At 43.3% G+C, this 14,042-nt stretch overlaps 1 protein-coding gene across 1 annotated transcript in view; it reads left to right on the forward strand.

The window, feature by feature from the left end:
- Positions 1 to 878: 878 nt before the first annotated feature.
- The window catches only part of CPZ (carboxypeptidase Z), a 46,888-nt gene continuing 33,724 nt past the window's right edge, over positions 879 to 14,042 (forward strand). Inside the window, exons 1-2 of the mRNA XM_067558858.1 lie at positions 879 to 966; positions 13,863 to 13,886. Coding sequence (XP_067414959.1) covers positions 879 to 966; positions 13,863 to 13,886 — 112 coding nt within the window. The remainder of the gene's footprint in view (positions 967 to 13,862; positions 13,887 to 14,042) is intronic.

The following is a 14,042-nucleotide window of genomic DNA, read 5'->3' on the forward strand; positions in this document are numbered from 1 at the left end:
TTGTGAAGGCCAAAAGTATAAACGGGTTAAAAAAATAATTTGATATATTTATGGCAGATAGGTCCATCGAAGCCTATTAGGCAAGATAGCCACAGACACAACCGTATGCTCTGGGTGTCCTTAAACTACTGATTTCCAGCACCTAGGACTAAGCTACAGGAGATGGCTCGCTTGGTAGTTGCCCTGTTCAGTTCATTCCCTCTGAAGCGTCTGGCATGAGCCACTGTCAGAAGACAGGATACTGGGCTAGATGGACCATTGGTCTGATCCAGTATGGCCGTTCTTATAGGTAACCACTTCAAGGCTCTGCATTGTTTAATCTGCATTCTATTTTAAATGTGTAATTAGTCTAGCAAATGAAATATCATTTGTAGGAAGAAAGTTACAGGACAGGAGTTGAAAGTGTTTCCTCTCTGTTTTAATGCGTGCCTTCCCAGGCAGTTACAGTAAGTTTCAGCGAGCTCTAATCTGAGACACACTTTAAGGAAGTTCTCTTTTCCCTTGGGATCTCTGCAATACAAAGAGCAAGCATCATGCTGGACTACTGACTGAAAGAGCAGGCAGCTGGATTCCTGGGTGAGCCCCCCTGAAGCTTTTAACAAAATCAAATGCCAGCCTACACCAAGATTACAAGGGGGAGGGGTTTCTCCCTCCTTCTGTCTTAAAATCTTTTGCTTTCCAAACACTAAGGCCAATTGTACTATGCTTCCTCAACCGTATATCCTGTAAAAGTTGGGCATGCACTTGCATTGCACTAATTTCCTTTGCAGCTTGGAGAGGGAGTGAGAGAGCGTGGTGTGGAGGCTTTCAAAGCAGAGGAACTCCTCCAGCAGCCTGTGCCACATCACTGCTCTGACTGCACACAAAGCAGCTCCAGCATGCTTCTGAAGCTCTTGCTGTTTCTTGGTGGCCTGGTTAGGGTCACTGAGCCTGCCCCACGCTGTGAACCTGGCCAGGAAACCTTAGGTAAGGCTAAAAACTAAAAAAAATGCCCCCCTTCCCCGCTCTTTCCTTCCCCTCAGCTCTGCTTCTGGTGGTAAACAGAAAAGGACCAAACTTCAGGCTGAGGGAGGGGGAGAAATGAGTAACATCCCCCCCCCCCCCCTCCAGATGTGGAGCTCGGCTGTGCTCTTTGGAAGAACGTACAAACCGCCAATGCTAGTAACGAGTTTATGGTCTAAGCATGAGTGAGAAGAAAGACAACTGTGTGGCTTTGTAATAGAGGAACAAATATATGATGTCTGTGGATGTAAAATGTTTTCCCATCAGCATATTATAGAGCATGTCTGGTTATGTCTCTTTGTTGAAGTACGTGCAAAGTTAGAAACTATAGGATTGGCAAGGGTGAAAAATCGGGGAACTTTTTTTTTTTTGGAGCGGGGGGGACGGAGGGTTATAGTTACATATATAAGACAAAGCCTCTAACATTGGAACGTCTGGTCACCCCATGTAGGACCTTCTAATTCCTGATTTGGGGAACAAAGTAGATTCTCCCTCTCTCTGGTCTTTCTTTCTAAGAAAGTGATCAGCAAATTGTTGGAACATGAACTTTCAACCTGGTTTGTTTTTTTGCTTAAGAAAATCTTCTCACATTTACTTTTTGGTTAGTTATTAAGTCCAAAGTGTGAGGAATTTTATTAGGAGCTAAGCATGCTGGATAGCTGTAGATTTTCGCATGTTATAAACTATACAAAGTTTGGATAGATTGATTAGAGAGACACATTTACACACACTGGAATGAAGGCTAGATTTATATAAAAGCACTTCGTTAAAATGAGGTGAAACCTTTTATTTCAGTTACTAAAGTTACACTTAAAGCTGACCAGTGCTGAAAAGTTTCAGTAGCCTCTAATATATATACTGTTTTGTTCTGTTTTTTTTAAAGTGAGCTTAATTCTGATTTCATTACATGGGCATAAATACAGAGTAATTGTAATGGAACCAAGAGTTACACCAAAAAAAGTCCAAAGATAAGGGAGAGGAAGATGATGGTCCAGTAGGTTCCAATTTAAAATTGTTTATAAAAGATATTATATTTTGCTTTATAAATGGAAATTGGCAGGGGAGGAGGGAAGTTAACCTGAAATTAACCTAAATGTTACCCACAAAAGTGTAACTATAATTTAAGTTTTTAAATATAACCCATAGGTTCCATTTTGAGGCTGAAATGCAAACAGTACAATTCATGGGCAATGCTACATACAGTCTGACAGTGCAGCTCCCACAAACCTTAAAATGAGGTCTACCATAGACTGAAGAGGTTTATTTTTGTATAATGTTGCTCAAAGGAAAGTATCACAGAATACTCATAGCTAATTACAGGAAGAGACTATATCGGGTGCAGTATACAGTTTCCTTGTAGGACCTGATTCTGCTCCAATTAAAGTCACTTGGAGCTTTCCCATTGACCTCAGTGTGGGCAAGCACAATACATAAAGGGGAAATTTAACTTGCAGGGCAGATACTGCAAAATGCCTCCAGTACAACACAACTGCCACCTTTCTGAATAGAAGGGGAAGGTAGTTGTGGAATTGATGCTCAGGCTGGCAGATTATGCACCCCTTGCATGCGGAGATCTGGGCTCTAGTCCGCAGCAGCCCTGAATAGGATAATGCAGAAGGGTGTTAGAGATAGAAAAGGAACTGAACAACGGGTCCAAAATAAGATGTTTTCATTTCCCTGTGGAGGGAGTGTGAGGCAGTTGCAGCTTCTACTGGCAAAGGAGTGTTGTCTAGTGGCTTGAACATTAGCCTGGGATTCCCAAGACCTGGGTACCATTCCTGGCTCTACCCCTGGCATTTTGTGTGATTTTGGTCAAGTCACTATGCCTCTCTGTGCCTACATTTCCCCATCTGTAAAATGGGGATAATGATACTGACCTATATAAGAGTATTATTATTGTAATCCAGACAAAGAACTAGACAGGGAGTTGAGAGGATGGGCTTCCATCCCGGTACACAGCTCTATCCTGGAGGGTCATGAATGACGCCCTAGCTAAATGGCATATTTCAGTGGTAACTGGAATACATCACTTTATCATCAATGTCAGTAAAAATAAAAACAAAGCATGGCTTGAAATACTAAGAGCAGATGGTTTCCTCTTAGACTGGGCCAGCTCTACTATTGAGACACTATAGGCAATGAACCTTGGGGAGCAAATTAATGAAGATAATGTTTGCTAAGAATGGGATGTTCTAAAGTTCTCAGCATTGTCCTAACTCTGCTCCCAATGAAGTAAATGGGAGTTTTAACAGCTACTTCAGTGGGAACAGAGTAAGGACAATGCTGAACGCTTCTGCAAATCCTGTCCTAAATGTTTATTGTATGAGAGCAGGTGAGCTGCAAGGGGTGCACATTTTGCAGTTTACCTATGCCAAATCACATCACGCCTCCAAATAACTAATGCTGCTAGTGCTGAGGATATATAAAATATTTAGGCGGGTAGAAATCTTTCCCAATGGGTATGTGCAGTTGATGAAAATGTAACGGCTCTCTCTGTTGCTGTCTGTGGTGCCACCTAGTGGCTAAAGGGCAGAATTATGTTAGGTATTGTTATCACAATTTGTGACTTAAAATTCCTAAAGTTGTTAGGCACCTAAGGTGGAGATTTCCAAAGGCACAAAGAACACTGAGGCATCCAGATCCCACTGACTTTCAATTAAAATCTCCCCCAAAAATCCATATTCAGGTATCTTACTATTAACAACATGCCAGATACATCCAACAGATACCCTTGTCCAGCATGGTTAAGCAAAACTTGGTTGCCTGTGCCAGAACATTCACATTCACAATAAAAATGTTTTCAACACATATATTTATGTATGGGCCTAATCCAAAGCCCGAGAGAATCATTGCCTTCCACAGGCTTTGGAAAAGGCCGCTATCTTTGTGTGTGAATTAACATGCGTATAGTACATGTGAATAGTGATTTATCTGCCTTAAATATTTCTAAAACTACTTTTCCCTTGGTGTCTGTATCTACACACACATGAAATCATGCCAAAACAAAGGCTAATGCAACACTAAGGTTATGCAATAAAACATATTTAAAAATTAATGGGCCAAATTGGTTACATATGTTCATATTTGGAGTTTTTTCATTGAGTCATTTGAGTTCTGCTGGATTTATACCACTATAATTGAGAGGAGAATTTGGCCTAATAGTTCTACATCAATATTATCTCAGTCACAGTGGACATCCCATACAATGTCTGGTATAGATTAAATAATATAAATGGTAATATATTATGGTTTACATTTCACAAGGCAAGTAGAAATAGAAACTACTAACTATATGAGGAAATTGGCTTTATGGTGAAATCTTAATTTCTGAACAGAAACTTTTCTGCTGAAATTTTTCAAGTATGATTTCAGTCCAGTGACAACGTTTTCCCCTGAATGTTTATCTGAAGTTGGTTCAGGCATTTTTGAATTATGCATTGTGACCCAGTACAAGAGCATTCCTTAGCCCAGATTCTAAAACGTAAGGGAAGCAGACAGCAGCCTGACTTGTTAGAGGAGGCAAAGAGATGTAAAGGGCTGGCTGAGAGGCAGCAAGGGGGAAAACAGCTGGGTGTGAGCTGCAGCCCTGCCCCCACATGTGTAGAGCTGGGGGGCTGTTGAACACTGAATGTGACTGTTGCCTTGTTTGCCACTACTATCTTGGACTGTCTTTGGACTATTTATAAGTTCCCATAAAGGGGCCCTTGAGGAGAAAGGACCAGGACTGACTGACTAGCCATCTGACTATTTATTTGGGCTGGGAAAACAGGTCACCAGGTCACATGTGGTAGAGAATGTGAGCAGCTGATCTGGCCTGAAACTGAGCACCAGAGCTGCCAAGATGGAAAAGGAATCCCTTCACCAATGACTTGCGGAGCAGCAGCAGCAAATCTAGTTCCAGCAATTTATGGACCAACAGCAGCGGATCCTCCTCTGTTTTGTGAACCAGGGACCCCTTGGAGTCCAGGGAGCAGAGGTGGATGCATTGTCTCTGCAGACCTGAGTGGGGAAGAGGCCCTGACCACAATGGAGCCGGAAGATGATCAGGAGGGGTAGTCAGAGACATTTTAGTGGCTGGCTCAGGCACACCAGTGGCCCTGGGAGTAGTGGGTCCTCCAGTCGGCCCCGTCTGACAGGAGGCTCAGGCAGCACATAGGGCCTTAACACTGGCGTCAGGGATTATGGAGCCCTTAAGGCTACTATTTTGAACCATCGGAGTCTCATTGTGGAGGATTACTGTCACGATTACCGTGGAGGATTACTTCACCCCAGGGCTGTGGCACAATGCCTCTGAGACTTTTGCTGCTAGTGGATAAGGCCAGAAGCCCAATTCCCCAGGGAAATCATCTAGTTGGTGGTACTCAAACAGCTCTGACAGATTGTGCCACTGGGAGCCTGGGGGTGGATTTACTGGCACAGGGCAGCCAAACTGGAGACTGCAGTGTGTTTGGTTGAGGACTTTTTGAAGACTGAACTAGACCATGGGTCACCTGCCCGACCTGAACCAGGAGAAATGGGTCCATTGACTTCCCCCTGAAAAGGTTTGGTCTCAGAAAAGAAGAGACAATGCAGGGATTTGGGAGGATCATGGCAAGACTGTTCCATGGGCTGGGGCAGAGCCCCACTGGAGATTACACCTGCTTTGGGACCGTGGTCCCCCACGGGTGCAGTTGGGTGAGAATTGAAGGGACTCGTGAGAGAAGTGGGGCAGACAAGAGCTGGAGAAGCTGTCTCCTTGCTGACAACCAACACTGATCAGAGGGGCACTGGTACAACTCTAGCAGCAGGAAGGAGCCCAGATCTGCTTCACCTATGGGAAGGAGGGCCACGACTACAGCTCCTGCCTCATTACGGGATGTGACTATGTCAGAGCCTGCTCCTTCACGCCTCAGCGCACCTAAGGGAGCCTGGTGCTGTAGTTTTCCTCATTACAGTCAATGGGGTTGATTGACTCCAATCTGGCAAGACATTTATCCATGAGCAGCTATTAGGACCCAATTTCCCGAGGGTTGGGGGGATGATGCGGATAAGCTGTATTTATGGGGATTTCCAATCCTACCCCGCTCCCCAACTTAAGCTGCCCATAAACAGGAGGGCTGTGAAGTTGGTGGTGGCTGGGGCAAAATAATTGTCATATCCAGTGGTGCTGGGTTGGGCCTGCGACAGGAGGCAAACCAATCCTGCCTGGATCCCAGCCCATAGGAGGGGATTGAAATGACTGCTTGAGAAAAGCTTCCTCTTTGCTGATCCTGACCTACTACCCCCATGCAGAAAACATATAAAGAATGTCGCCTTGTCCAGAAGAGAGCTGCCACGTAAGGTCTGAGGAGGTGGGCCCGTAAACCCTCTGCCACCCAGTGTGGTTTGAATCCCTGGAGGTAACCCTGCAGAGGTCAGACTCCCAGATACCACACTCTAGGGCCACTCAGGGTGCCAGGGGCCCTAAACACCCTGATCCAGAACCAGTGAAACAAGCACAGAAGGGCACAGTAACCCAGAGCAATTTGTACACCCCTGACGGAGCCAGACAAGGTTTATCATCTTCAGCGTCCCCAATGGTGGAAAATTAATCTCTCACCCACTCCAGTGGTTTTGTGCAAGAACAGTGAACTGATGGAGTATATAGCCCTTTGTAGGGGCATCTGGACAGGGTGAACAGGACCCGGGGAACATGGTGGATGTGGTATGGGATGCACAGTGCTCTCACTTTGAACTAGAGGGAGATGGCCCAGTTCAGGTGGGCAAAAAGCCCAGACAGGGATATGCCAGTCACAACTAGTGGTTCCCAGCTCCGCAGGCTGACCCACAAATATCTTGGTCTGGTTACTTAGGCATAAAAACAAACAAACCAAACCAAACCAGAATGGGTATTGGCTCATTTTTGGGGGGCCTGAGATATAGCAAGAGGTTAAGGACTATGGCAACTTTATCCTAAATTCCAGCTGGTGAATCCGAAACCTATCCAAAGGGCCCCCTTGGTTCCTCTCTCCCTGGTAGATATATCATTTGACAGCATTGGGGTAGATATAGTCTGGCCCCTTGAGCCCATGGCCAGGGAATGCTGCTATATTTTATCGTGGATTATATGTCTTCAACCCACAATATCTTTGGTCCTTGATCTTCTAGAGGGTCCTAAAATTAATGGCAACAAAATGAAAGGATAATATGAGGAAAACTTCCAAATGTGTATGATTTAGAGGAGAGATCATTACTTCCTTCACTCTTACTGCTATGAACTATTTTTCAAAGCAAAGGGAGATTAGTTATTAATCTATAGCAGAGATTCTCAAACCCCTTCATACAGTGGACCAAGTCTTGAGAGGACATTATATCATGGATCACACCCGTGCCATTCATGATCTTGCCTATCTCTTCCTATCTGCAATCACATCACTTCCCTGTGACATCTACAGCAATTTCTGACATGGAAGAATAATAGTAGGAACATATTTATGTACTTTTGTGGTCTTGAATGTATTAAATGTTTTGTCGTCTTTGAAAGAAATTAATCATATGGTCTGCTTTTGCTCTTCATTTCATCACTCCTTCCACTCTGTTCCACTCTCGCCCTATTTCCCAGGAAATATTTATCTGCTTCCTGGTGCTTTTCTCCTCCTCTGCCCCCGCACATGCTGTCTTGCCATTTGGTTCTCTTCTACCCTGGACACACTACTCAGCCACCTAGTCCTTTTCTCCCTGGACATACTGCCCAGCTGCCTCATTTCCTTGTCTCTTGGAAATTCCTCTCCCTTTGTCATCTGTCACCTGCCTTCTCATTGGTGGCTCTGGCCCCTGAAAGTGGCCCCTGTCTCCTCAGTTCTCCCTAAGGCTAAGATATTGTCACGGGTATTTATAGTAAAAGTCACCAACAGGACACAGGCAATAAAGAATAAATCACAGAAGCCCAGTCTCCGCCGCCCAGGACTGACAGCTGGAGCCCTGCTGCCCTGGACTGAAATCTTGGAGGTCACGTAAAATCACGGAATCTGTGACCTCCATGACCAACTCGTAGCTTTATTCAGTGGCCACATAGAGCAGCTAGGCAGGCTTCTGCTTGTTTCCAGCTGCTGTTCCGTGCTCTCCTTTGCAAAGCATAATTACGCAACAGTATTTGTTCTGTTGTGTTTTATTGCTTAATAGCAGCCTTTGTCTAGATAATGTTGCAAGGCAAACTTTCATCGTGAAAACTGAGTTGGTTAAATCATGCAGTCTGGCAAAAAAATAATAAAACTAATATCCATGGAATTTGAAATGCTTTGCATAGATTCTGAAAAGCAGCTGTTTTGTCTCTAAACCCTTCTAGGAAAGGAATGAGTATTTCCAACAAAAATAGCCCAGGATTTTTAACTCATACTCACAAAGAAACTCAGTGAACTAAGAGGTGGATGCGTTGATCATGACAACACAAATGATCTAATCTGGCTCATTCTATAAACCATAACACAACACCCTTGCATTGTCTTGCTGAGATACTTTGAAGGTCTAGATTCATTAACAGCTCTGGGACTGAACCTGCAACCCTTCTTCATACAAGATGCCTATTGACTTCACTGCTGACTGTATTAAAATCCACTATGAACTAAATCACGACACTGGAAATATCTATAGAGTCACATTGGCTGGATGAGGGTTAATCCTAACAGCCTGAGTCTTTCATCACTGAATCATTTGAGAGGGGAAAAAATGCAAGTTTGGCACTAGAATGTGTATGTGCTGCATTCTAGATTTTCAAGTGTGCCTTTGCAAATTGAAAGCAGAAGGGTGTATTATAGAAAGCATTCAGGCAGCTCCAAACAGCTCGTTAAAAGTGGAGTTTATCCATATTTTTTAATAGAAGATGTACTGTCCCAAACATCATTGTGCCTTCTGTGGAGCAGCCAGGGATAACAATAAAAACAACACATGCAGGGACTGCTGGATCTGGAAGATAAAGGGGTCTTTGTATCCATCCAGTTCTGTTTGTGGAAGGATCTAAAACTGGGGAAACTGACATGAAAGGGAGCAATGTCTCTGTAGCATCCACTCTATGGAAGTTCCTGCTCAAAATCTTTAAAGGATGGGATAGCTAGGAGCAGGTCTCATGGTGATATCACCTATGTCCACTCTACTATTAACAGCATGGGCAGCACCGAGAAAAAACTTGAAGAGTGTAAGAGTGTTGTCTGTAATGGTGTGCCTCATTAATAATGTCTTTTGCAAACCGAACACCCTGAGAAGTAGAGAGATGAAGCTGAGGATATATAATGCTTTGGTGGTCAGTATTCTGACTGATGGGAATGAAAAAGGCCCCTCACTGTCAAGACTGAAAAGAATTTGGACACCATTCAGATGACTCATCAGATGGTCTGAACTCAAATAGAATCAAGAGATCCATTTTTGAACTAATCAGGTCTTGCTCTCTCAAATGGTCACCCAACGCTCTCTAAGGCGGTATGGTCATTTGCTCTGAATGCCTACCAACTACCCTGTCAGAATCATCTTTAACTTTGACCCATTGAAAACAGGATGGAAAAAGACTCCTCGAAGATTTAAAACACAATGACAGGATGATGTCAACAGACACTTGTCTCTCACAAGCATTCTATCCCATAATGTGCTCTTTCTGGAACAGGACAGAAAATGATGGAGACACAACACATTTGTCGTCTCTACACTGTCCAACTGACAGAATGAAAACTAACTTTCCTAATCTAATCTGCCTAATTAGCTCATTTTGCATGGGAATAGGCCACAGAATTTATTGTAGCACATCATATTACTGGAACAAGAAGTCTGTGAATCTTCCAGAACACTGGTCAATATTAGAACTGGTTGGAAACTTTTGAACAAAACTGATTCTTTTTGAGAAATTGTATTGTCTGATGAAATTGTTAGAAGAAAATGGAAAAAGCATTTTGAAAACTTTATAATGTTCTCTCTCAATATTTTCAGAGCAAAAATTTTTGAAAATGTACTTTATTTTATATTAAAAATTAAAAAGAGTTGAAATTGAAATGAAACAGTTCAAATTTATCAAAGCAAAAGTTTTTGATTGACCTGAGGGGAAAAAAAAGAGAATTTTGTTCTGTGAAAAATTTCAAAATTTTGGCTTTTCATCCTGATGTGGGATGCTTTCCTTCCCAAAATTTCAACATTGTTCATGGGGCAGAAAGTTTGTTTTCTGACCAACTCTAGTCAGTAAGTGAAGCTTCAGGTAAAGAGTGAAGTTCTGGAACAGCCTTCCCAGGAGAGCAATGGGGGCAAGAAACCTATCTGGCTTCAAGACTGAGCTTGATAAGTTTATGGAAAGGATGATATGATGGGACAGCCTAATTTGGCAATTGGCTGATCTTTGACTACTAGCAGTAAATATGTGCAATGGCCTGTGATGGAATGTTAGATGGGGTGGGTTCTGAGTTACTACAGAGAATTCTTTCTGGGTGTCTGCCTGATGAGTCTTGCCCACATGCTCAGGGTTTAAGTGATCGCCATATTTGGAGTCGGGAAGGAATTTTCCCCCAGGGCAGATTGACATAGGCCCTGCAGGTTTTTCGCCTTCCTCTGCAGCATGGGGCATGGGTCACTTACTGGTGGATTCTCTGTGCCTTGAAGTCTTTAAATCATTATTTGAGGACTTCAGTAACTCAATCTTAGGTTAGGGATCTATTACAGGAGTGGGTGGGTGAAGTTCTGTGGCCTGCATTGTGCAGGAGTTCAGACTACATGATCATAATGGTCCCTTCTGACCTTAAGTCTATAAGTCTAAGAAAAAAAGTCAAAAACCAACCCATAAAGCATCTAGCAAACATTCGGTGTTGTATATAATGGGGGAGGAAAGCCCTCCTGACTTCTGAAGATGACCAGCTTGTGCCTTGAAACACAAGACTAGTTTACCCCTCTCATAAAATGTATAATTACATATATGACTGCTCCCAAAATTATCTGGGCCTTGTGTGAATCCAGTCACAGTATATGACTTGGTGAGTGTTTCCATCTCTTTTCCATCAATTGCCATCATGGCAACTTTCCTTCTGACCAGCAGGGCAGAGATTAGGTATCTGCTAAATCTTGCAAGTCTGCTGCTTCTTGGATGGCCAGGGAGGCAGGAATCAGCAATATTATGGCAGTTTCTGCTTGCTGTGTTTTTCTCGTGGGGTTTCTTCACTTGTCCCCAGCTGCTGCTAGAATACCTTTTACTGCAGCTGAGTGGGCAGAATATTGAGTTTTCACTGAGACTAGTTTTATGCCATATATCGCACTTACTGATGTGTGTAACCTTCCTGGTAAGTAACGGAATAGAATTTGGAAAAGTGTGCATGCCCAGCTGTTTCATTGATCGAGTTTAATTGATTGGTTAATTCATTAATTAATTGATCAAGATATGTTCGCAAGAAAAACACAAGGAGGGTGTGATAAGGGACACTCGCCTCTCATGAATTCTTCTTATCGGTTGGGTGTGGTGCTTTAATATTTTTTACTACTCCTGGACCCCTGTAGCTTGCCAACCTCACTAGGTGGGACTTTGCTGACTCAGCCCTCCAGCCAAGTCATACAGTCAAAAATGAATAACTCATTCCAGGGTAGCAAAGAGTTCAACAAACTGTCAGTCCTCACCAGGGTCTTCAGCCCAGGCTCTGGGCTCTTTAAATCCAGCCTTTCACTTCTAAACAAGCCTTGTTCCCTTTTCAAGGTTTAGGTCACTTTCCCAGTGGCCGGTGGGACAATCCTGGCCTGCCCACATCTCTGGGTCCCCACTCAGGGACCCTATAAACAGCAGCCATGTACTGCTTCCTTCAACTAGCTACTACTGCATTCCCTGGGCCTCTTCCCACCTCATCCCTTTACCTCCTGTCATTACCCGGGGGTTACAGTTCTTGAGTCCTTTCTCCCCCAGCTCCAGTAAATGCAGCCAGATGAGCTCCTGTGGCCAGAGTACAGTACCCTTCCTCACCCTTCTTGTCCCAGTCAGGAAATGACCTACTAAGGCCCTGCACCACCTTTTAGTGGAGCCTGCGGGGTGCTGGGATGGGCTGCTTCCATACGCCTTTTTAAGCAGGCCTGGATGACCTACCTTCGCTGTTCCTTCCTGGGTGGGGTGTAGTAGGTCTGCAGGGCCTTTAGTAGGGTACCACAAAGGGCCAGGTACTCCCCATCACAGGGGATTTGTGGTTATGGTCCAAAACCAGTGAAGACCATGAACTTGGGCAAGTCACAGAAACCCCATCTACACTCACAAATGGCTGTCAGTAGCAGGTCCCTCTGCACTGGTGCTGAACCCGATTGATCTGCTAAAGTGGACAGGGAACAATCATTTTCTGGAAATAGTATTTGTCTCATCCACCCTAGCAGGTAACCCATGAAACAAAGGGACCTGTTGCTAATAATTTCTGTGAGAAATGGGTCATGCTGTGAGTGCAGACAGCCTCTTAAGGCTTGATTTTGAAGAGTGTCCTCTGAGTATGTAGGCAGAAATAATTGCTGATGCATTCTGTAGTCGGAAATATCTGACCACCTGATTGCTCCTTTCCATTCTACATGCTACAAAATGAACCCACTGTTATGTCGAGGATAAAACTGTGGATGCAAGAGGCAGATCTGAGGCTGTTAAAACAAAAACAAAAAAACTAGGAAATGGGTCTCTCTTTTCTTTTAACTTCTTCATCTGTATAACTAGAGTTAATAATAACTACCACACAGGGAGATTGTGGGGCTGAGTTAATGAAAGCACACTTTAATCCCCTGATGGAAGGCACTATATAGATGCAGTAAGTAATGTTTATTGTTATTACCGTTATGAACCAAGCCAGGAAAAAAAAGCCTATATGAATAGTATATATTCAAAAAGTTACCACAAGATTATTGGTTACCACTAATTACTGGTGTCAAAAATAAAATATTTATGATAGCACAGAGCCCAAGAAATGTTTTACAGAGTAATATTAATTGATGATCATTCAGGATACATAACCAGACTCATTTTCCATATTACCCTACCGTCAAGATCCAATGCCAGAGCTAATTTTGTTTTCATATTAATGATTTTGCTTTGGTTTCCAGAGAGTGATAAATTAGTTGGTTTCCAGACAGTGATTAACAGAGTGAATTCAGATAATAATAACTATTAAGTATGCTGGGAGTAGTAATTCAGACTTTTTTTAGTAGACATAATACATTTGGTTTGATAAGAGCAAACACAAAGAGCTAGCTGCCGGCCTCCCACTGACAGTAGTTTCAAATAGCCATATGGCTAGATTCCCCAGTATACGCCCGTGAAAACATACCCTTTGATGTTTCTGAGACTTGCACATAACTGCTACAGTACTTCCAATGGGGAATAAAAACAGTTTGATTCTTATTTTAGTAGCATCATTTTGCCTCAGTTGCCAAAGTTAGAAAAGGTTAGAAGGTTTTTAAATCCTCTAACTGCTTTAGAGAGAAAGGGACATTAATCATGTGCGGGCCTGTATATAAGGGTGTTAATAAACTTGTTAGGAGTGCAGTTACTACAGTGATGAGCGTGATATGAATGCTGAGATTAGACTAGATTAGATGGATACTTCTGACAATAATGACCATATTCTTCCTGGCAGGAACTTCAGTGATGTCAGTGGGATACAGGAAATCTGAGGTTTTGACATCACACGGAACTTTTCCCTTCCTTTCCCCCAAGCCATAGTAATATTACATTGCATTTCCCTTTGGTACTCAAGCCCCACTAACTGATTGCCACTTATCTTTGTTTGCTTCTGTAAAAAGTCTCTTCACTTTGTTTAACTTTGAGTTCGAACATTTGAGAAGCGACAAGGTACTAGGGATACTGCAGCAGCCATTTTCTCCTATTCATTGATGCTAATCCCTGTGTATCTTCTCTTTATTTGCAGGACAATGCCAAACAGAAGAAAAAGGTATGGTGTGGCTTTTCTCTCCCTCTCTCCCTGCCCCTCTCCCCCGGGGCTTTCAGCACCATGAGTATTTCCTTGTTATTCTTTCTTCCCGCTGCATGCAGCTGTCCCTGAACCCTGTCAATACTGCTCCATGCATTGGCCCTAGTGAGCTACTAG

The sequence above is a fragment of the Emydura macquarii genome, unplaced genomic scaffold (assembly GCF_026122565.2).
Source record: "Emydura macquarii macquarii isolate MOO-44397 ecotype Brisbane River unplaced genomic scaffold, CSIRO-AGI_Emac_v2 contig_2199, whole genome shotgun sequence".
In the NCBI taxonomy this organism is placed as follows: domain Eukaryota; kingdom Metazoa; phylum Chordata; order Testudines; family Chelidae; genus Emydura; species Emydura macquarii.